We start from the raw sequence: 23788 nt of genomic DNA, 5'->3' as shown, positions 1-23788 counted from the left end.
AATACACAATACACACACACACACACACACACACACACACACACACACACACACACACACACACACACACACACACAATACGCAATACACACACACACACACACACACACACACACACACACACATACACACACACACACACACACACACACACACACACACACACACACACACATTCTGAATTCCATCTCTTGTTGTGACCTCACTGATAGTCTCTGGATTGTTGTGTTGTTGCATTGTCGTCCTATATATGTCCTGAAAATGAACAAAAATAACTCAAGGTTAAAAAGATCCTGCATCAGCTGAACAATCAATTATCACCACTACCCCATTCAATGACATCAACATCTAAATAGACTGTATCATACAATTTCACAACAATGAACTCATTCTACGTCGACCGTTCGGCAGCCTAAATGTAATTTGCCTTTAAGATGATGTAAGACATTACTTCATGGGACGTCCCCCCCCCCCTCTTACCCAGCTTGGACTGGAGCAACATCATCTTGTGTGCTCTGCTGTGCCGCGCTGTGCACGCACGACGCGGCTAGCTCCGTAGCCTACCTATGCTGCACGTTTGGAGAGATGGGTGCGCACAGGGCTCCAAATCCCACCGCCTTTCCCAGTCTCAATTCCATGCACCACATTTTATGACAGGCGACGCACAAGGGGCGCAGATTTCCAATTACGGTGGACTAATTAGATGAGGACCCAGACACGTGAAGGTGAACCTTTTCCTTAAAAAACAAACAAAAACAAAGGAAACTCTGAGATATATATAATTTTTATTTTTTTTGAACTTTTCCCTCGTCGTGGAAAATGTCTGTGTGAAGAGAGGATTACAGTTATAGCCTATGAAGTTACAGCCATGACTCGTGGTGGTGGTAGCAGATGTGTGTAAGTGTAACATGATGCGTTCTGTAGTTGTAAATAATCGATTCCGTGCAAAAGGGAGGCACCGCGGATAGGCACGTTTACGCATGGGGTTAAACAGTACATGGGCAGTTTGGGCACAGCTCGAGGGTTGATTATCGTGGACATTTGTGAGGCATGATTTGCAGCTTGGATCAGTGCTGATATGTGGGTGTGGGGGAAATCGAGAGGCAGCATGCATTTGCATCCCATATGCTGCTGAACTTCTGGAACATTTGCGCCGCTCCGTGATTGAAGCTCCTGTTTCCGAGCAATAAGAACGGATTCTGAACATGGCATTGAGTGAAAACTGCAAAACCCAGCCTGCGAAAGAGGAAGGGTCAGTCCAGAACCCACCGTCAGATGTCATTGAACTAAATGTAGGTGGACAGGTTTACTACACCCGGCACACCACCTTGACGAGCATCCCGAATTCTTTACTTGGAAAGCTGTTTTCTAATAAGAAGGGCTCTTCAAATGACTTGTCGCGGGACCTTAGAGGACGATACTTCATCGACAGAGATGGTTTTCTGTTTAGGTATGTATTGGATTACCTCCGAGACAAGCAGATTGTCCTGCCTGACCACTTCCCCGAGAAAGGCAGGTTGAAACGAGAGGCGGAATACTTCCAGCTGCCCGAATTGGGCAAACTTTTGTCCTTCGACGAATCCAAACTAGTTCCAGATGATTGCTACTACAGCGACTTTGATGAGCCGTCACAGGGCAGCGACCAGAGGTTCTATTCCTCCTACTCCCTAGACCGGAGGTACGGCTACATCACGGTCGGTTACAAGGGGACTTGCACCACGGGGGGCAGGGAGAGTAACGTCGATGCCAAAGCGCCCAGAAAAGTACCCAGGATTTTCATCAGCGGCAGAATCGGTTTGGCCAAAGAGGTCTTCGGTGACACCTTGAGCGAGAACCGCGAGTCGGACAGGCCACCGGACCGCTACACGTGCAGGGTCTACCTCAAATTCAGACACCTGGAGAGAGCCTTTGATATGCTTTCTGAGGGCGGCTTTCACATCGTCGCCTGCAATTCGTCGCTGACCGCGTCCCCCATCACTCATTACGCGGACGACAGAGTCTGGTCCAATTACACGCAGTATGTCTTTTACCGTAAGTGTATATTTTTGTTACATAATATGCATTGCTTTTGGGAGGCATATAGCCCGTTTGTTTGCACGATGGTCCAGGGCAGGCTCACACCGCCAGGAGGCATGATTGGGTCGGTTCTTACTTCTTAGTAGGCCTACCCTTGACTCTCATTTAGCATCTTTTACCAGAGGATGACTTTTAATCTGCCCGACATTAGCGGCAACCCTGACCTCTGGTTTCAGGGGATGTGAGCCACTCTACAGTATGTCTGGATCCCCTGTGGCTATGCATATACACTGTACTTAAACATGGATGACTGCCCGGATGCGGGCAGCTTAAGGGGGCACATATGTTATACATAATTTAATACCATTTGGCCCGCAAAACTCCTCATTCAGTGCTGCTGCTGTATCCTCACACACACAAAATGACAACGTTTGGCAATAACTAGTAACGACACCATCATTACAGCCACTCACTCCTCACTCATTCCTTTATTTGAGGTGAGAGAAGTTGGACCATATGGCCAATTAAAAAGCACTTTGTTCATTATTCCAAATGGCTCCCTTTGGAAACCTGAAGCAAATCAAGCTGCTATACAGAATACAGTAGGTCAAGGTTGGTGGTGGGGGGTGGATTGAGCAACATAAAGGCATATGGTTTGCTAATGAAGTGCATGCCCATGTTAAATGAAAACACAGAGACACGCTTTGACCTCACTATTCATATAGGATTTTATAGCCAAGCCATCACTCCACCATTACATTCTATAGTCACTCAAATGAAAATTCAAATGGGCTTTATTGGTATATGATAAATAGGTTTAATTGGTTATGGAAGAGGGAAGAGTATAGCCTAGGTTGGCGTTTGCCTATACCCGGTTGGGAGAAACGGTGCATGAAGCATTTTAGAGAACAGAGCAAAGAGGAGAGAGGAACAGAGACCTAGGCCTACTGTAAGGATAATTTATACTTAGTGCACTAAGAAGGGAGAGCAGATGGACGGATGAGTGATTGAGTGGGAGTGAGAGTAAAAGTTGCATGAGAGCTGACGAGAGAGAGAGAGCATGTACTCAGAGTCAGGGTGAGAGATGGGCTGAGAGAGAGAGGGAGAAAGAGAAAAGAGAGAGAGAGAGAGAGAGAGAGAGAGAGAGACAGGGAGGGAGGGAGCCAAAAGGGAGAGCGAGAGGAGGGGGCAAGAGAGCAAAAATAGAAAAAGTAAGTAAAGGAGAAGGTGAGTTTGGGAGAGAGAGAATTAGCTCAGTAAGACAGCAGAGGAATTGAAGGAGAGCAGACAAGGTTGAGGCTGAGGGGAAGCAGATAGAGAGAGTTAAGAGACAGGTGGGCTTATCGCAATGATGGACTGGCTTGACAGGACAGTCCTCACTCCTGGCCGGTCTCCCCTGATCAGAGCAATACTGTAACCCGATTCGGAATGTGGGGCGCAGCCTGCAGACCTGGGTCAGGTAGACTTGAACCAATGACTGAATGGAGACAAGCGCGCCGTTGTTGGGAGCACTCAAAACAGACGTGTTTTATTTTCAGCAGCATGTGCTGCCTTGCCTGGTGCTGCTGCAAGCTCCCACTTGGCTTCTACGGAGCGAAAGGCTGGGACTGTGGATTTCTGTGTTTGTTCCGATGGGTTTGGGTCGGAAAGGCAGTGCAGTGCAGTAAACAAATTGGGTAGTTACTCTCCCAGACCGATGGGTTCCTCAATGTCAGTCACACAGTCCTTCCTTCCTGTCAAATAGCACCAGTTGTCTCCTGCAGGCTTCACTAACTCCTTTCAGCATCATGACACCCAACAGGGCCCAAGCAGACATTCGCTGATTCACTGCTTGGCCCCGGGGGCTGAGTGCAGGCTGATAATGGCTCATCTGTTGCGACAGTGGGGTGGACTCTGTCCCTTTTTGACGTAAAGACATCGTACGTACTGTCAATTTATTATTTGTAGTCCTGCCAAGTATAGGGAATACACGTTTGGTGTCTCCTTTCTGTCTCAGAGAAAAAAAAAAACACTGATGCTTTCAATTAATCAACAAGGAGACGGCAATGTCAATGCATGAAGCACTTACTGTATTATTCCATTCATATGATGGAAATGGCCAATCTACAAGCTCATAATGCGTAACGATGCGATGCATTACTGTATGTAGATCTGCTATTTTTGCTGCACCACACCAGTGGACGACGTGTTAAATTAAGCAGGCAGGCCTAGGCTATGTTTGAGAATTTCCGTGGCATCAACAAAATAGGGACTCCAGGGATATTGAGGTTAAGTATATGGTTGGTTAGAGTTGGTATAGCACCTTTTATATTGGATAGGAATGACACTTTACATTTGCATTTAAAGTGTTATGAGAGAGAGAGTGCATTTTCCATGTGTGTCAGAATGAACAGGATTTGTAGTGGTGGCTCAAGTGATTAAGAAGCTTTGGAATCATCTTGTCGTGATCATGGGTTCATTGCTTTCCGCTGGGAGAAGCTGACTGTCAAGCATATACAAGAGAGGCTTTCACTGTGGCAATCATGAAGTTTATTTGTTGAGCTGCTTGAAATGTAGGTCATTTATTATGATGAGGACGTTTAGGTTGTAGATTATTAGTGACAACATTATTGCCATGGTGATAAATGGCTCTAACCTCCTATTTGCATTGGGACCAGGCTCCATGATGCTAATTATCTCTGGGGGATGGGAAGAATGTTGCCTAATTAAAAAGCAATCTGAGCTCTTACAACATTACCTTGTCTCTACTAAACCACTGGAGAGTTACAACTTATTATCAAAGACAAGCGCAATGTCCCATTTTAAATTGCCTGAGAGATTAAGCCAAATTGACAAGATGATTAAACACATTAGCCTTTAGTTTAATGTCTGTTTTAACATACTGCTTAACAATATGGCATATTATTTTCCATAGGGAGAAACTTTGTTTCGTCATCGTTTATGCTGAGGGAAATTCAGAATAGAAGATGAGGTGCTATTACTGTCGTGGCATAACATGGCCTCGGAACAGGCTTTGGCAATATTGCTTCCACATCACTGTGGCAGAGAACATAATCATTGTACAGCAGTGCAGGTAATGTCAGACACAATTTCATTTTCCCCTCTTCTGAAAGAGCTGTGAAATGGTGTCTGTCAAAACGAGAGGCACACACATAGATGGAGAATGATTGCGCTCTCCAGGTGTGCTCTGTTAATATAAATGTGCAGTCTTCTTTTGGCCTGCGAAATGGGATGATTTGTGGGCATAATGGCCTCTGAACAATGGCCACAAGACGACAGCAAGAGACGGGGAGGTAATCAATTGCCTGGGTGTAATGGAGGCTGAGATTGGGGCCGTCCCCAGCCTCCCAGAGAGCCTGGTTGCAGCCTGGATGGATCGGCGGTGCTTACGCGAGATGAATGGAGCTCCTATGAATAAAGTCACATCAGTCTAAAGAGGTCTGGAGTGAGGTATGGAGTCCATGGACGCGCAAGCCTCTGCCATTCTTCTCGCCGGAGCTGCTCGACCATGGATGCTCCATCATTCCGTCTAGACAAGTCTCCTCACCCTGGAGTATCCCCCCCCGCCCCCCGCCCGCCCCCCCCAGCCAGTATATTGAAAAGATCCAGAAGGAAATGGGGGAGAGTTTTTGTTTTGATATGTAATCAATCGTCATTATGGATTAGATTTGGTGACCCTCTTAAAACACGCACACACACACGCACGCACGCACGCACGTACGCACGCACACACACACACACACACACACACACACACACACGCACACACGCACGTACGCACGCACACACACACACGCACGCACACACACACACACACACACACACACACACACACACACACACACACACACACACACACACACAACGAAAGCATGTTTGTTGACTTGCTCAAATTCAAAGGAGGGCAAAAGAGGGCTCTGTTTTTCCTTAATTCTTTGCAGGTGGGTTCTCAGATTGTCATCCCAGAGACTCAAGGACACTGTCCTATCAGAGCTACCCGCGATGGAGCGTCTAGCCATATATGTCTGCGTGCAGGCCTATCGCAATTATTACACAATCGCCCCGATCGCAATTATTGGAGCTAATTGCAATTATTTTTGCATAAGTGCTGAATCGTCGTTTCCATTCATCTAATATAAAAGCGGGCTAAGCAGCTGGATTTCCATCATAATCATCATTATCCATGCTCTTTTATCCTATATCCTTTCAACCTGGCATCACTCTTTCGGCAAATATGGAGTCTATGCAGATGTCAGAATGATGTCAGAAGTCGGTGGGACAAATACGTCTTTAGGCAGATTTTAAAATCCTTTTAGCTACTTTTAAAGCACTACATGGATTTTAAATCTGTGATCTTCTGCCCCCCAAGGTCAATGTGAGATCCCTGCGATCCTCTGACAAAGGCCTCCTAATGGTTCCTGGGACTAAGCGAAAGACAAAGGGTGACCGTGCCTTTGCAGTAGTTGCACCTATGGAACGCCCTACCTTGCACTTTAAAAAAACGCTGAGTCTGTCAATATTTTTAAGAGTTTGTCGAAAACGTTTTTTTATTCCGGAAACATTTTCCCCCGATGTTATTTGACCTCGATTATACCGGTATGTTGTTCTTATTGCTTGTTGTACTCTTTGTAGAATGTCTCATTACACTGTCCTGTTTTAATTTTGATTGATTTTATTATGTTCACTGTATACAGCACTTTGTAACCTTGTTAACACATAGACTGCTACAGGTTCTAGCGGACCCTGGCTTACTGGTGCTGAAGGCTTAACATGGGCTTTTTGAACTTTTTGGGGGGCCCACAGCGAGGGGCCTCTTATAGCGAGAATCACAATCGCATAAATAAAAAGAAAGCCCAACTTGTCCACTTCAATTTAAAAAAAAAATTATGATTCTACCATCTTCCATTCTGGAGATATTGACCTTTTTCTAACACCTGCTTTTGCCTGCACGCTGCTTGTGAAAAAAAACAACAGAGATATGGAGGCCTGAAGTTGACAGACATTTCAGTTCAGTTTTTTTAGTTCAAAAGACCGATATAAAATTGAGCACAAATAATATCCTATACAAACCATATACCGAATGAAAGCCCTGAATGTCTACTTTTAGGAGGAAAACAGTACACATTGTACACATATACAGTTTGTCACTAATTGGCTATTGAATGCAGCTTGCGCCCACCAGAGAACTTTAGAGAAGGCATGGACCCGAAGAACTATTATTCACAAAATAAGGCCTATAGCGACATGTACATACTATATACCGTATGAAACAGTAGACTCTCTGCTTTCATAAGAAAAATACCACCCAGAAAAATCACACCCCTGTGAAGTGAGCAGTGCAATTGCACTGCTCACTTCACAGGGGTGTGATTTTTATTATTATTACAGTATTAGTATTTTTCTTATGAAAGCAGAGAGTCGACTGTTTCATACGGTATATAGTATGTACATGTCGCTATAGGCCTTATTTTGTGAATAATAGTTATTCAGGCCCATGCCATCTCTAAAGTTCTCTGAAAAAGATAATTTTAGAGAGCATGGACCTAACAACTAAATATTCACAAAATAAGGCCTATAGCGACATGTACATACTATATACCGTATGAAACAGAATACTCTCTGCTTTCATAAGAAAAATACTAATACTGTAATAATAATAGAAATCACACCCCAGTGAAGTGAGCAGTGCAATGTTGCACTGCTCACTTCACAACATTGCACTGCTCACTTCACAGGGGTGTGATTTTTATTATTACGAGTAAGACGCGCGAACGCGGAAGGCGAACGCAGATCGTAAATTGCAATAACAATTAGAATAAATTACAGACATGATCTGCAGGGTGTCATAGTTAGTGCTTGGACCACGCCAGCTCCATATATGGTCACAAAAGACGCCATCACACTCATGTCACCATGACTCAGCCATAATCATATAAGGAGTCCCCAAAGCAGGACCACGCCATCACACTCATGTCACCATGACTCACAAATCACTCAGCTCCATATATGGGCACAAAAGGGCCAGGTCCACATATACAGTAAGCGGGACAGACAGACACACACACACACACACACACACACACACAGACAGACAGACAGACAGACAGACAGACAGACGTGATCTGCTAGGTCTCATAGTAAGTGCTCATTGCATTCGCAATTACAGTATTAGTTTTTTTCTTATGAAAGCAGAGAGTCTTGATGCACATTATCTGATCATAAAACGGACTTGGAAACTTTCTTCAATCGTAGCCCCATATGTGCCCTCTCCCTACGCTCATTGAACTCATTCTGTGATTCGAGCTACAAACAATCGCAGTAACGGGGGGGGGGGGGGGCAACTAGGCTTTGAGGAAATGATCTTGCATAATCAACATTATTGTCGATTGTCGTGTGCCGCTCCAAACATGTCCAGACATACCACTAACCTCATCGATCCAGTCTCGCGTATCTATAAGGTGAGACGCGAGACTGGATCGGATTGTGTCTGGACATGTTTGGGAAAAAAAACAAGAAAAACAACGAGATGGATGCGGCAGCAGCAGCACGTCAACGTATTTGGAAGAAAAAAAACGAGAAAGCACCACCTGTCGTTGCAAGACAAACACCCGTATGTTGCTGATAGACAGATAATAATCGATCCGATTTTGTCCTGCCGTTCATTTTATCACATTAGGTGCAGGGCAGGCTGCTCGACGGTGAGTTTATAATAGCCTGTTGTAACGAGAAAGGGGGATGGATTGGATTGTTGGATGCGAGCAGCGCAGCAGCGCAGCAGCAGCAGCAGTACGGCTTGCGATCAGCGACCAACGTATCATGGCGGGCCCTCGATAATGATGTGCAATCTGTCCATGACTAACTCCACATGTGTCTGGCAAACGTTACGTTATGAAATCAAATGCCGATCGTTGCAGGTTTATATACGGGCAGAGAGCAAATCGCGTTGTATCTTGTTCCGAGAATGAGAGCGCAAGCCTTGCAGTTGAAAGCAGTGGGGACTCGGGAGTGGGGGGGGAACTGCCAATGCGATCCAAGAGGAAGAGACCCCCCCCCCCACCATTCTCCCTCGGGAGAAACCATGTAGAAACAGGAGGGGAGGGGGAATCGAGTGTATTCACACAAACAAGAGCATTGTCCCATCCATTTTAGATCCCCTGACATCTGCGTTGGTCTATGCCGGACGGCCGTATCCATTACGTCGTACGTCCTCGCATAGACCAACCAATAGGCGGTGCCAGACGCTTCTCAGACCAACACCTCTTTTCAGCAGGGGGGGGTTTTAACTCTTTTTAGAGCCGATCGGTGTTACATTATGAGTTGTCCGGGCGCAAATATAGTTGAACTATAGTAATCAATAAAAAAACGTTTTTTGGCCCATAAAACGTATAAAAACGTTATGCGCTTCTTGCGCTTGGCTATAATAAAACGTTTAAAAACGCTTTCAGCATTCTATGAGTTAAGAAAGGTGCTTTATAAATACAATTTACTTTACTTACTTACTAAATATGGAGTCTGGCCCGGGCAGAGGCCTTGTGATGTCAGCTGTGGCCCGGGTAGAGGCCTTGTGATGTCAGCTGTGGCCCGGGTAGAGGCCTTGTGATGTCAGCTGTGGCCCGGGTAGAGGCCTTGTGATGTCAGCTGTGGCCCGGGCAGAGGCCTTGTGATGTCAGCTGTGGCCCGGGTAGAGGCCTTGTGATGTCAGCTGTGGCCCGGGCAGAGGCCTTGTGATGTCAGCTGTGGCCCGGGTAGAGGCCTTGTGATGTCAGCTGTGGCCCGGGTAGAGGCCTTGTGATGTCAGCTGTGGCCCGGGCAGAGGCCTTGTGATGTCAGCTGTGGCCCGGGTAGAGGCCTTGTGATGTCAGCTGTGGCCCGGGTAGAGGCCTTGTGATGTCAGCTGTGGCCCGGGTAGAGGCCTTGTGATGTCAGCTGCGGCCCGGGCAGAGGCCTTTTGTGGCGGTCCTGCATGGTCCTCCGACCGGCTCGACACCACATCCCTGTGGGGGTGTGTATTAACGCGCATGTCAAATTTGAAGTATAGGTGGCGCGAACGGTTCTCGGGTTACGTGGATTACAGACGTACACACACACACACACACACAGTACACACTGTGAGACTGTGAGACTTGGTGCATTTATAGTTAGAAAAAATATGAATTTCGTATATATTTCAGTGATATAGGCTTTATATAAGCTATTCATTATCTGCCCTGCAGCATTCTTTGTTTACAAAGAAAGCCTAATAGGCTAAAACAAGACAAGTCATTTTTATTTATCAACTGAAATGCCATAGCTACAGTGCCTGGTGTTTGTATTATGCAGGAGGAATGCTGCGAGAAGGACCTCCTCCCCTCCCTCGGTATATAATATAAAGTGAAGTGAAGCACAAAGCCAGCTATAGCAAGAATCCCATCGACCCTGAATCTCATCCGCGCCAATTAGCAGTTGTGCCGCCTTGCGTGGCATTCTTGGCCCGCCGGTCGTTCTCTAACACTCGGTCTGACCTCTACCTCAGCCGTATCAGCTATATTTTACGAGACAACAATGGTTTAATTTGCATCATTGATCGCGTCCACGCCTCTTGAATGATGTCTTTGTATAAGGCAGTGATTGCATTGGCGTCTGTACACCTGCGTGTGCAAGGTGTAGCCAATTTGGAGAACAAAATGACAACACCGTTTAAAGGTCCCAGCGAGGATTCCTCCTCGTGGTGGGACCGAAGCGGTTGAGGGGCCACGTACTGCCACAGCAATGAACGGAAGAGCTGATGACGGAGGTCGGACTTTTACCCCCACCGTGTCTTTGAATGTTGTATCCTCTGCACTCACTGCACTGACAGGGAGAGAACTCCCCCCCCAACACACACACGCACGCACACACACACACACACACACACACCGCCTGCTGGGGAATAATTTATGTGATGACTAGAGCTCTCAATACTCTCCAAGACACACACTCTCCATCTTTCCTTCAATCTTCCCCTCCCTCGCTCTCTCCCTCATGCTCTCCCTGCTCTCTCCCCCACTCTCTCTCCATCTCTCTCTCTCTCTCCCTCACTCTCTCCCTCTCTCTCTCTCTCCCTCTCTCTCTCTCCCTCTCCCTCCCACCCTCACTCTCTTATTCTCTCTCTGTCTCTCTCGCTCTCTCTCCCTGCCTCATCTGACTCCATCAGTACTCGTTGATGGGAGGCTGGGGTATAGGAGTCAGGCCTGTGGGGAGGGAGAGTACACAAAACATTCCAATCTGTGAGCCTGGCTTGTTCATTTCTCTTGTCAGGGAGAGAGACTCAGAGCCTGGGGTTGTTCATTTCTCTGTCATGGGAGAGACTCAGAGCCTGGGGTTGTTCATTTCTCCGTCATGGGAGAGACTCAGCCAGTCACCCTTCTGACTCCGGGTTGGGACAACGCTCATGACTTAACTGCACCCTGTTTTTGGCGCTCGCTACATTTACAACTTTTACGTATATATAAACATTCAGATTTCAAATATAAAGTACTCACAATTTGTCCCACGGGTGTTAGTTAGTGGCAGCACCAGCGATTAGAATTGCTGCATCCCGCGTTGTTTAATAAAAAAGCATTTTTATCCGAGCGCCCCCGGCTACTTTTTTCAAACGGGGTTCGTTTGGGAAATCCACAGTTGCACACCGGGAGCGCACTCGCCTATTAGTTTGTATTGGCAGGGCGGTCAGCGTACCTATATCGAACACACCGAGGGCCACCCTCCTCCCGACCGATAGGGGCGCGTAGTTGAAAGCCAATGGCAAAATAACAGCTCGGATAAAAATGCTTTTTATTAAACGACGCGGGATGCGTCGCTGGTGCTGCAACTAACTAACACCCGTGGGACAAATTGTGAGTACTTTATATTTGAAATCTGAATGTTTATATACACGTAAAAGTTGTAAATGTAGCGAGCGCCAAAAACAGGCTGCAGTTAAGCCATGACTCTCGTATGAATACGAGAGTCATGAACCATGGCTAGGACAACGCCCTCTTGTCACCGTCAGTCAGCCGCAGTGGAATTCAATTGTAACTTGGTTCAGGCACCGGACTGCAGACAGCAAATACCCCGGGCAGCGTGAGCATCAGCGTGCCCTTGGGTTGTCACCATCAATCCTTCTTAGATGGACATCTTGCTGATGTCATTAGCTCTTCTTTTTTTTTTTCCATCATAAAAAATTTGATTAAAGGTTGCTTCAGGAGCGTGGTCTGAATGAGCCGAGGTAATTTGGAATCTGATATTCAAATGTATGCAAATATTATGGACATATACTGTATATTGTAATAGGTATAGCGAGGTGCTGACTGGGTCCGCTGGGCACAGGTCTGTGGATTGAGACCAAACCCGCACTGATCCGCAGTATAGAACAGTGAGCCGTTGCCTTGTGGCCAGATCTGGGATTGCAATCCTGATTGGTGCTCATTCTGCTCAAATACGGAAAAAGCGTACATCAGAGAGCTTTGTGTGCTGGCTTCAACCATAGACTGTAAAAAATATGGACAAAGCGTTCTCCCGGGTCTTATATGGACGTAAAATGAAGCCTGTCAGTCCTTGAACTGTATAAGTCGCCATCTTTGTAGATCCGTTTGGGGCCCAGCTGGCCCATTGGCTGGCCCAGACAACGAGGCGGGACTTTCCCCCTTCTTCTTCGTTGGTTTTTATTTTGACTCGAACGGGGGGGGGGGGGGGGGATCCCGATCATAGACTGTAACGGTAGCCACGCCCCTCAGAACATACTTTATGGACATTTTTTAAATAAATGGGACCATAGTTTTCCAAAAAGAATATTATGACATGAGAAATGAGACTTTAAACTATAGTGACTGGAAGCAGAAAGTATTCATGACCATGTTTATTAATATACAGTCTAGGTGAAGTTGGGCCCAAATACATGGACCTCTATGGACCCAATGACAGCGCCACAACAGGTCATTATATTAACTTTCAGGAAGTCCCGATTTTCTTAGTGGCTTCACAAAATATCTGTCTGACTGCCCCCCCTGGTCTCAACTTCATTGAAATGAATAGGTCGGGGCGGGGCAGTCCTTTCTCTATATTATATAAGTATAACTGATATGATTGAGACCTGTCACCTGCTGAAAGGTTGACACTCAAGGAGGTAATAATGGGTTCCCAGCAAGGACTGGCATTGGTCTTTTTCCACTGCAAGGACACTCTGGCCTAATTTGCGAGTTAACAAGCACATAAAAACAATGTTCATCCTCCTGAGGCAGTGGCAGGACGAAATCATTTGGGTAACTGGAGATGGGAAGCATATCAAAAATAGAACTGTATCTAGCATTTTACCTCTGCTTGCTTACATGATGCAGTGGTGGCCAAAGTACTCAGTCAAAGTATGGGTGCTCTTGGTCAAATATTACTCATCTCCAAGTGAAAGTTGCTCAGTCGAATTTGTACTTGAGTTAAAGTACTGGAGTATATGCAGTACTCAAGTAACTGTACTTTCAGGGCAGCTGTGGCTCAGGAGGTAGAGCAGGTCGCCCAATGATCCCTGGGTCGGCGGTTCTAATCCCGGCTCCTCCTCCTGTCCACATGTCGAAGTGTCCTTGGGCAAAGACACCGAACGCTTCATTGCCTCCAGTGAGTTGGTCGGTGTGAGCTCGCCACTATCAGTGTGTGAATGTGGGAAGTGAATGTGTGCCGTCGACTGTTCGCCGCTTCGCCACCCCAATGTATGAATGAATGAACCATCGTGAAGCGCTTTCAGCACTTGGAAAAGCGCTATGAAATGCAATTCATTACATTACACGATATGAGATTAACTCGATCTGCCTGGCTGTATAAATATGACAAGGTTTTGGGGTTTCACTAACAGCTTTGGTGCTTTGTGCTTTGTTTCTGTCTTTATTGTTTTGTATCAAAGGCTATAGAATATACAATGTGCTTGGACTAAAACCGTGCAAAATGATGTCATCACTCCAGTGTTTGAGAATGAAAGTGTCTTTTACTGGATTATATTCACACTGCTCAGCAGCGCAGGCTGTTATTGTGGGAAGACAGATGGCATACAGAAAAGGGATTTCAAACAAGCGAGCAAGTAAGCGAGCAAATAAACAAACAAACATCTTCCTGAAATTCAAAAGTTCAGCGAGATTTGGTCTGACTCATGCAGGCAGCAGCTTAGCTCTTGAAAGGTTGCTTTGTGCCCCAGTCCTATTTTTATCTGTTTGTATTGGGGCCACGGAGCATGTTACCGCTGAGATTGGATGCTTCATATTTGAGAGGCTGTCGGGTTCTGAAGCCACTGCATGCAATGGAGGATTGCTTGGATTGCTGTTACAGCTCGCTGACGTTGCACAATGCCTTAGAAGAAGAGTTCAACCCAGTGGGGTTTCCTCTGTCTGTCTGCCTTTGTTGCTGTCCTGATGGTCTTCTGACTCACATCTCTGTTAATGATGGATCAACAGTCAGTGTCTGTCTGTCCGTCTGTCCGTCCGTCCGTCCAGCTGTCTGTATAAACTACAATTCTTGAATTAAAATCGATCAATCATGGTGGAGAATTCAATTTGTTGCCATGCATCTGACAGATTCCATGATTACAAAAGGATCAGATGAATAGGTTGCTAAAAAGAAACACATCCTTCCACCCTTCCTCCATCACGAACACGAATGAGTCAATATAGACAACAGAGACAAAACAAACAGTATAATTCGGAAATAAATCCACTGACATTTGCATGCAAGCTGTTTGTGTCACAGAACACTGCATTCAATCCCCAACTCCTACAGTACATCCACACATTCACTGACTGAATTGTTTTTGTTTGTGTTTGTGTTCAAATGAAGAAAATAAATATTCAGACATGCAAACCAGCGATAGCTCCGGAAAGTTGTGACTGGGAGGACTATGGGGGGGGGGGGGAGCAACTTAATTTTGGTTTACATTGAAGTCAGTCAATTGGGTTTGTGGGGAGGGGGGCTTAGGGGGCCTGAGCCTTCACCAGAGGGCGCTGAAGCCCCCACAGCCCACCTGGAGCCGTCCCTGATGCAAACATTGAATTTCCATAAAGTTGCGAGATTTAAGTTAAGAGAGATGAAGTAGTTTAAAATATCCTTGTAACATGTCTCTCTCTCTCTCTCTCTCTCTCTCTCTCTCTCTCTCTCTCTCTCTCTCTCTCTCTGTATATGTCTCTTTCTCTGTCTTCCCCTCTCTCTTTCCTCTCTCTCCCTCTCTCTTGCTCTCTGTCACCCGCCCCATCCAGTGCCATAAAAAAAAAATAGTAGGTGGTGTGACGACTGCAGGGACAACTTTGGCACATATACCAGTTAATGGCCAAATATAGGCGAGGTAGTAAAGGAAGGCTGTCAATGCCTATTGGGTCAGTTTTGGCACATGCCAAGGTAGGACTGGAAGCACTTTTTGCACCATCAAGTGCTTTGGAGAATAAATTACATTTATTTGAAAAAGCGGAAAGTGGAGACGACAGCACATGTCCAGTGTATGTGACTAACTGCCCAAATCTGTGTGCTAAAATAAAAAAATCACACCCGTGTGAACTGAGTGGTGCAACTCCGTGTGGGGGTCCCCGGTGGGTATACCCGGAACTTCCAGACCCACAGGAACGCGCCCAGGGTGCCGGCCCAGTTCCGGTGAGCCGCCCCGCGTCCGAAACGGTCGAGAAATGACAGAGTTACTGTGTGGGGGAATTAGCAGACAACACACACACACACACACACACACACACACACACACACACACACACACACACACACACTCTCTCGCTCTCTCTCTCTCTCTCTCTCCCTCTCTCTCTCTCTCTCTCATGGCACAATGGTTAGATAAGCAACCTGTGAACCTGAAGGTCAGTGGTTTGAATACTGTCCCCGATGATGTGTTGAGGTATCGCTGCGCAGAAAGAGCTTTCTTTTAGCTTATTTCAAATGTTAGGCTTAAAGGCAATGATGAATATGATGCCAACTAACCACATCGCTATGGTGATACAATACAAACGCCTAAATAGAATACGTCTTTGCGTTGTCTAGAATGATGGAGGACAGAAATCTGCAAAATTTTGTCATAATGACTGGATTTCTGACTCGAGTTTAAAATCTGCATTATAAGCAACATGTTACAGAGATACATTACAATCCCTCAGCGCTCTGCTCAGCTGTTTAGAATGGTCATTTGTTAATTTCACGGTCTTTCTCTCATAAATATTGCCTGTACTAGGGTCAGTTTCGAACCAGGGTCAGAACTTGGACCCTATATAACCTTATTGTGGCATGTATATGCTCTTACTCACTGTGTCACTGGGGGTGCTCCTCAGTTGGTAAATGTTTTGTGTGACCAAATGATCAGTTCGTGGCACCAGTTGTGTGCAACTAACCGGTTGCCACTGACAGCAGTGGCAGCGCTGCCTTGCACCAACGTAAAACGCGCCCTCTCTCTCCCTGTCCTTCCACTGTGCAGATAACAACAGACAGCCTACATCTCTCTGTCTTATTCATGACTTATAAGTTAGTTATGCACACTCACACACACAGCCACAGAAGTGAAGCCCCAGTCTTTTAATGGGGCCTGGAATATGATCTGTTGTGCAGGCTCTATAGATCTGAAGAAAAGCACATTAAAAATCAATGGCTTCCCTGAAAAGATACCATAGTAATACGCACCCACTTGTTTAAATACTGCGTGCCTGCTGTGACTACGCCGTTTCCTGGCAAGATTTATTACAGAGTCCTGTCTTAATGACCATCAAATGTAAAGACGTCAACGCTGCTACTTTAAAAGCCACATTTGACACATGACAGGTCACCACCAATCCTTATTGGGGTTTTTTGCATGCATGTTCAAGATGCCGTATACGTATACCAGACCTTCAGGGTTGGATTCGGAGGGGGAAATGGATGACTCTGCTTTTGACTCTGGTTGGGAATTGGGATATATATATGTGACAGTCTGATGTTTGAAAATTGATTTATATTTTATAATATCACAATTTCACAATTCAATGACAAAATAATGTTGACCACTATTATCGGTACATCCATATCGGACGATATTTCAGAAAAATATTGGTATCGAACTGAACTGATGTCAAAATAATTCCTTTACTTTTCACAGATCTTGACCGATATTTCACAGATATTGATGCAATAATAATGTGACTGTTAATGGCTCTTAAAATCAAAACGATTCAGCAATCAGCTCAATATAAATATAATATTTAATAATGTAATATATCGGTATTGGCCGATTGGAACCTGTATATTATCAGATATCGATATCGGCCAAATTGTCTATGTCGTGCTATCGTGCTCTATTGACCACATTAACCCCCTACTTTGGGCACATTTTCTAAATGTATCAAAATCAATTTTGTAGCAAAAAGTACAAAATAGCAGCTCATATACAAGCTCACAGTGTGTTGCAACGATGTGTTTTGAGCCTGTAAATGTGCTATTTTTCATATACAAACAAGTAGGCCTAAGCGATTAAGAAAATGTCTCCCCCCCCCCCCTCTGTTTTTTGCGGTTACAAATCAAACCCTGATGTTTTAGACGACCCAAAGTGCGAGAGCCGGCTCCTCCCTGCCTGTGAGTGGTTAACTTACTGTACATTACAATTAATTTCCCTGCACTGGCCTGAACATTAATGATGCTATTATTGGTCGCTGGCCGGAATCCTATAGACATACAGTACAGGCAGACCCTCTGGACTCGCATCCATCCATTTAGAAGTAACATTTAAGTATGTTTACTCAAGTATACTACACGTACAAGTATACAATTTCGAGGTTAATTTTGTTTTCGCTTGAGTATTTCCATTTCGTGATAGGGCCTACTTTAAAACGTAACTTAACTTTAACATCCGAGAACCAAATATTGTACTTTTTTACTCCACTACAAGTACTAGCTACTTAGTTACTTTGTAGATAAAAATAATTAAAATGCATTAACCCCCTAAACCCCAGGGCGGTCCAGGGGGGAAAATACGCAACATCGGAGTTGGAACCGGAGACCAACTGTTCAGAGGTTCTGAGCCGCTGCCCCCGCCGGTGGGGGGCAATGAGGAACACTCAAGCCTTATTTTTATACTTCAGCAATTTGAGAATAGCCGATCTACAAGCTCACAACGTGTTGTGTCGTATTGCATTGTGAGCCTGTATATATAGGTTGGCTATTATATCTTCTCATTTTTAGTACTCTTATACTTACTAAGCACAGTTTGACGGCGATACGTTTAGTGCATTATGCTCAAGTAACATTTTGAACAGGGTATTCTATATACCATATTATTAGTATCTCTTCCACCACTGGAAATAATATGCTTGCGGTCTCCTCCCTTTCCGGTTGTTTCACTGCTGAAACATCGGCCTCCATTTCGTTGCTGTCAGGCAGAAACCTTTTATGTCCATATGTCTACTTTCTACCTATATATTCTCCCCACCCTAGTTCTAATTATTCTAATTTGTTAAAGGGACACTTCACCCTTTTTGCAAAAAAATATATGTTAATGACGTTTAGAAGCTTTAGATCACTTTCCTGGGGGTATTTATGTGTGTAATATGTGTTTTTAGATATTTTAGATTGTAGCAGTGAGCCTGTTGTCTCTGATGTCATGGACACTGGTCTCACTACCTTCCCTGGACTACAATTCCCATAATTCTTTGGTGCACTGCTCCTCCTTGTGGATAGGGGGGAGAGCTGTCTTACTGAGACAACATGTCGTCCAGGAAGGAAGTGAGCCCAGTGTCCATGACATCAGAGACAACAGGCTCACTGCTACAATCTAAAATATCTAAAACCACATATTACACACATAAAGACCCCCAGGAAAGTGTTCTAAAGCTTCTAAACGTCATTAACATATATTTTTTTGCAAAAAGGGTGAAGTGTCCCTTTAATAACAATACAAAGGAAGATTTTTTTTTTGACAAATGAGGTTTTCACACCGACAGCGACGATTTGCATGCGGTTTCAAGGGGGGGGGGGGCACATTTTCTGTGGGTGGAAATTGGTGTTCTGATTGGTCTCTTTGCTCATGGATTAGCCATTAAAAAGCTGTTAGGGTGTCTCCCACTATCAGCCCAACGCAATCATAGCACTGGCGATAAGGTCATTACTATACTACAGTGAACATAGAGGGGTTAAAATCCCTCTTGAACTCCTGCTCGATATAAATTGGTATGCAGTGGAAGGAGCTATAATGGCTGAATTATTTCTCCCACTGAGATATCATTGCTATTGAGTTTACAGCATTACATCGGAAAAGCTATTAGTGAGTGTTTTTTTTTTTCCCTTCCCCAAGCCTATATGCCAGAGTCCATTTGTTTCCTATACACATTGCTGTTTCATAGCGATCAAACCATATTTCTACTCTGCACAGTGTTGTCTCTCTCTGTGTGTGTGTGGTGTGTGTGTGTGTGTGTGTGTGTGTGTGTGTGTGTGTGTGTGTGTGTGTGTGTGTGTGTGTGTGTCAGGGGGGCAGTCAGACAGATATTTTGTGAAGCCACTAAGGAAATGAAAGTTCATATAATGGCCTGTTGTGGCGCTATCACTGGACCCAGAAAAACCCATAGCCCCATAGAAGTCCATGTATTTTGGCCCAACTTCACCTAGACTGTATTACCTTAATAAACATGGTCATGAATACTTTTTGCTTCCAGTCACTAGTTTAAAGTCTCATTTCTAATGTCATAATATTCTTTTTGGAAAATTATGGTCCCATGTATAATTTTTTTTACCATAAAGTCGCGCATGTTCTGAGGGGCGTGGCTACCGTTAGAGTCTATGAACGGGATCCCCCACCCACTCGAGTCAAAATAAAAACCAACGAAGAAGAAGGGGGAAGTCCCGCCTCGTTGTCTGGGCCAGCCAATGGGCCAGCTGGGCCTGGGCCCGGATATAGAAAGATGGCTGCCTCCATGGCAAGGACTGATACATAGAGAGAGGCTTCATTTTACATTCATGTTAGACCCGCGGAACGCTTTGTCCATATTTTTTACAGTCTATGGTGTGTGTGTGTGTGTGTGTGTGTGTGTGTGTGTGTGTGTGTGTGTGTGTGTGTGCGCGCGTGTGTGCGTGTGTGTGTGTGCGTGTGTTTCAGTGCCTTCAAATGAAATGTAGTTCTAGGACTTTTCATAATGTAGAATGAAAGGTATTGGTTTTGTCAACTTAAATGAAACCCTGATACTGCACCGACGTGCACCGTCCCTCTCCAGACACACACACACACACACACACACACACACACACACACACACCCCACAGCAATGCCTTTTGACAATCTATTATAAAAACTGTGTAGTTGACGAGCACAATACAGAAACCTGGTTCCTTCTATACAGAAAACTATAGACCAGACAGCCAGCAGTAATGTGTTCTCATGTTTCTATAAACTGCAGGAGGAAGATAAGTGAGTAGGAGGAAAAGTTCTGTTATACTTATTATTAGACATGAGTTGGTTCGATGTGGTGTGTCATTTGCTCCATGCACTGCACAGGTATGGAGATATAATGTCTGTCTGTCTGTATCGTCCGTCCATTTTATTATCCATGTATACTTAGGTATTAGATAACAGCTAAAGGTCTGGTTAATGTTCTCTCACGCACACACAAAAATAAACCTGCCTAATGGTGATGTCACTAGTAGGCATGGTGGTGTCCACAGTCCTCCTGTGAGACACAGACCTGTGAGACACAGACCAAGTAGGAAAAAAAAAACGATACCATTTTATCATGAGCTTCAGAGGGAACCAATTACATGAAGATATTCTGAAAATGGGGTGAAATTAAGTCGTCCTTTAACTATCAGTCATTCATATTTTAAGGGGACCCCCGCCTGGAACCCTCCTCAAGGACCTCTGGGGGGGGGGGGGTCACATGAGCTTCATATCTCCATATATGGTGTGTGACAGTAAGGTCATGACAACAGGGCGCCCACGGTGGTCTCCTGGTACCGGCCCACACTGCTCACTGACCCCATTCTGTTGCTATACGGCTCCGCCAGCGCCAGAGATGACTTATTATTATGATGTCTTCTTGGGTTTATTCTGCCGACGTCGCTATGCTGCAACCCCATCTGACCGTGCAGCATGCATGCAGGATCTCCTGCGAAAACCTTGTATGTCCAAAAATTGCTCACTCACTGTTATAAATAACCACGCGTTCGCGTTGGATCCAATGTAGTTATTATTTAGTCACAAGCTCTTGCTATTGTTTTTTACAAAAAATGAAACCCACCAGACTAGACTTTAACGACTTTCACCTCAGAAATATATCAAAGGTTTTGACAATAGCAAAATCTATACGAGTCGAGGTCATAATGGCGGCGCGGTGCCAACACGTGATGTTCTAAGAGTGGCTATTTTCGCTATACTTTTGCACACACTCTTGTAAATCAAAAGTAGAGCATTCAATTATAATAAAAAAAAAAACATATTGAGATATGAGGTTTCTGCCCCGACATGCAGCGCCGAAACAATACACTGCGGCTTCTTTATTACGGGGTGGCACAGGTTATGGTTTTAATGAGACGTTGCGAGGATGAGCTGATTGCTTTGGCTACCGCGGGACCCCCAGAGCTCAGTGGAGCGCTCTTTGGGGGTCTTCTTCTTCTCTGACAGAGCAAATATGCATATAGCATGGACCACTGCTATACCCCAAAGCTCAGTAATTAAAGGTCATGGTCAAGAACCTACACACCTTCTTATATCGTTGCTGTCGAGCAAAAAAAACGTCGTATCTCCATATTTCACCTTTTCTTTTGTCTTTCCTCGTGAATGAATGCCTTATACTTACTGCGATGGATGCGGTCACATAGAATGCAGAGAGACCCTGTATGAGACCGTAGGATCCTCGTCCAAGGTAAACTAGTGTCACTCTAACATTTTCAAACAACATTCTGTATACATTGAAACCGGCATAAACAATGTTTAAATCATATCCCATTATACAGTATTTTGGAAGACGTTTCAAATGGCCGTGGACATTTTGTCAGGTTGTGTTTGATCGCCATACATAATCTGTTCCCTTTCATTACTGCTGGAGTGTGTACTCCACATCTTTACTGTATATACATCTGCTGTGATGTATATGCTTATGACAACTGACGTGTGTGTGTGTGTGTGTGTGTGTGTGTGTGTGCGTGTGTGTGTGTGTGTGTGTGTGTGTGTGTGTGTGTGTGTGTGTGTGCGTGTGTGCGTGTGTGTGTGTGTGCGTGTGTGTGTGTGTGTGTGTGTGTGCGCGTGTGTGTGTGTGTGTGCGTGTGTGCGTGCGTGTGTGCGTGTGCTTGTATTGCTATCCTTGTGAGGACTTTCAATTCGGAAAAGATTCAGGTTGGAGTTATAGGGTTAGGATTAGCGGTTCGATTTAGGGGTTGGGGTTGGAGTTATGCTCTTATACTTGAGCATAGATGACCTGAGATCAGATTCTAAAAAATGTCTTCTACGTCCTGACAGCTTTCTGAAAAAGCTATGTTTCTATGTCAGTCATTCTTCGATTAAAAAAAAATAGCAGACCTATACAAGAAAAAGGGGCCCAAAATGGGTTCATTGCACGCCAGTGTCAAGGTCAAGGTCACGCTGATCTCGCAGATCTGGTATTTTCGGCCTTTATGAGGGGGGCTGGGGCACTAATAAGTATATAATAAGCCAATGAGTGGAGAAAAAAAAGGGTGGTGGCGGGCGAAGGGGGCGATTGCATTTATAAAATAAAATCACCGGTCCGTCCTATAAAACGTCAAACATCCTCACACAAGTATAGTAACTGAAACGTGTGTGTGTGTGTGTGTGTGTGTGTGTCTGTGTCTGTGTGTGTCTGTGTGTGTGTGTGTGTGTGTTGTGTGTGTATATATATAGGCGGCCCCTCCAGGTGGTCCTCGTCCCACTGCGACTGCTGCTGCAAGAGCCACAAGAGCGAGCGGGGGGAGGGCGGCGGCGAGAGCGGCACGTCCCTCAACGAGTTGTCCACGTCCTGCTCCGAGACGCAGTCGGAGGCCACCAGCTCCCCACAGGGCACCGTCATCTGCGGGCCGGTGACGCGCCAGCAGCAGCAGCGCCCGCCCGGAGCGCCGCCCCCCAACAACATGATGCGCCACAACAGCAACGTCCAGACGCTGGACCGGGCCACGACGATGATGAAGAAGGGGGCTGCCGCGCACATGGCGCTGCAGCAGGCCGAGATGCAGCGACGCAAGACGGACGGGCTGCGCGTGCGCACCTTCGGCGGCCACCCGCGGGACCACCGCGAGGCGGCGGCGGCGGCCGCGGCGAAGAGGAAGCACATGGCCAACAAGGAGAAGTCGATGATGACGCCGGAGCAGGAGCTGGATAAGTGCATCCAGGACTTCCGCCGCATTAGGATCCCGGAGCACTTTCCGGAGCGGAAGTACACGTGGCAATCGGAGCTCCTGAGAAAGTACCGTCTCTAAAGTGTGTGTGTGTGCGCACGTGTGTGTGTGTGTGTGTGTGTGTGTGTGTGTGTGTGTGTGTGTGTGTGTGTGCGCGTGCGTGCGCTCGTGCGTGCGTTTTGAGTTTGAGCGAGAGACAGGGAGGAGGTGAGGGAGATATAGAGCGAGAGAGATGTGAGACGAGGCACCTGCTGTGATCACATCACTTCCCATTGCAGGGTAACGGAGGAGAGGTTTCACTTAAAGAGAAAAAAAAAGACAAACTGTAACTGTATAGAAGACAACGATGGACACTTTATCGCCAGCATGACAGCAGAACTCGCACACACACACACACACACACACACACACACACACACACACACATACATACACTCACACACAGGCACACACACAC

The 23788-nt window shown here is 45.6% G+C and overlaps 1 protein-coding gene across 1 annotated transcript; it reads left to right on the top strand.

Moving 5' to 3' along the window:
• Positions 1-1205: 1205 nt before the first annotated feature.
• On the top strand, positions 1206-23412 carry LOC308322030 (BTB/POZ domain-containing protein KCTD16-like; the record flags this gene model as incomplete). Its single annotated transcript, XM_080773211.1, has 2 exons — positions 1206-2031; positions 22841-23412. 2 exons carry the CDS (start codon positions 1206-1208, stop codon positions 23410-23412), a joined length of 1398 nt encoding a protein of 465 aa, XP_080629337.1.
• Between the last annotated feature and the right edge of the window lie 376 nt (positions 23413-23788).

Source organism: Protomyctophum bolini, assembly GCF_963924005.1.
Source record: "Protomyctophum bolini genome assembly, chromosome: 10".
NCBI lineage: Eukaryota > Metazoa > Chordata > Actinopteri > Myctophiformes > Myctophidae > Protomyctophum > Protomyctophum bolini.
This window is presented reverse-complemented; position numbering and strand designations above follow the sequence as displayed.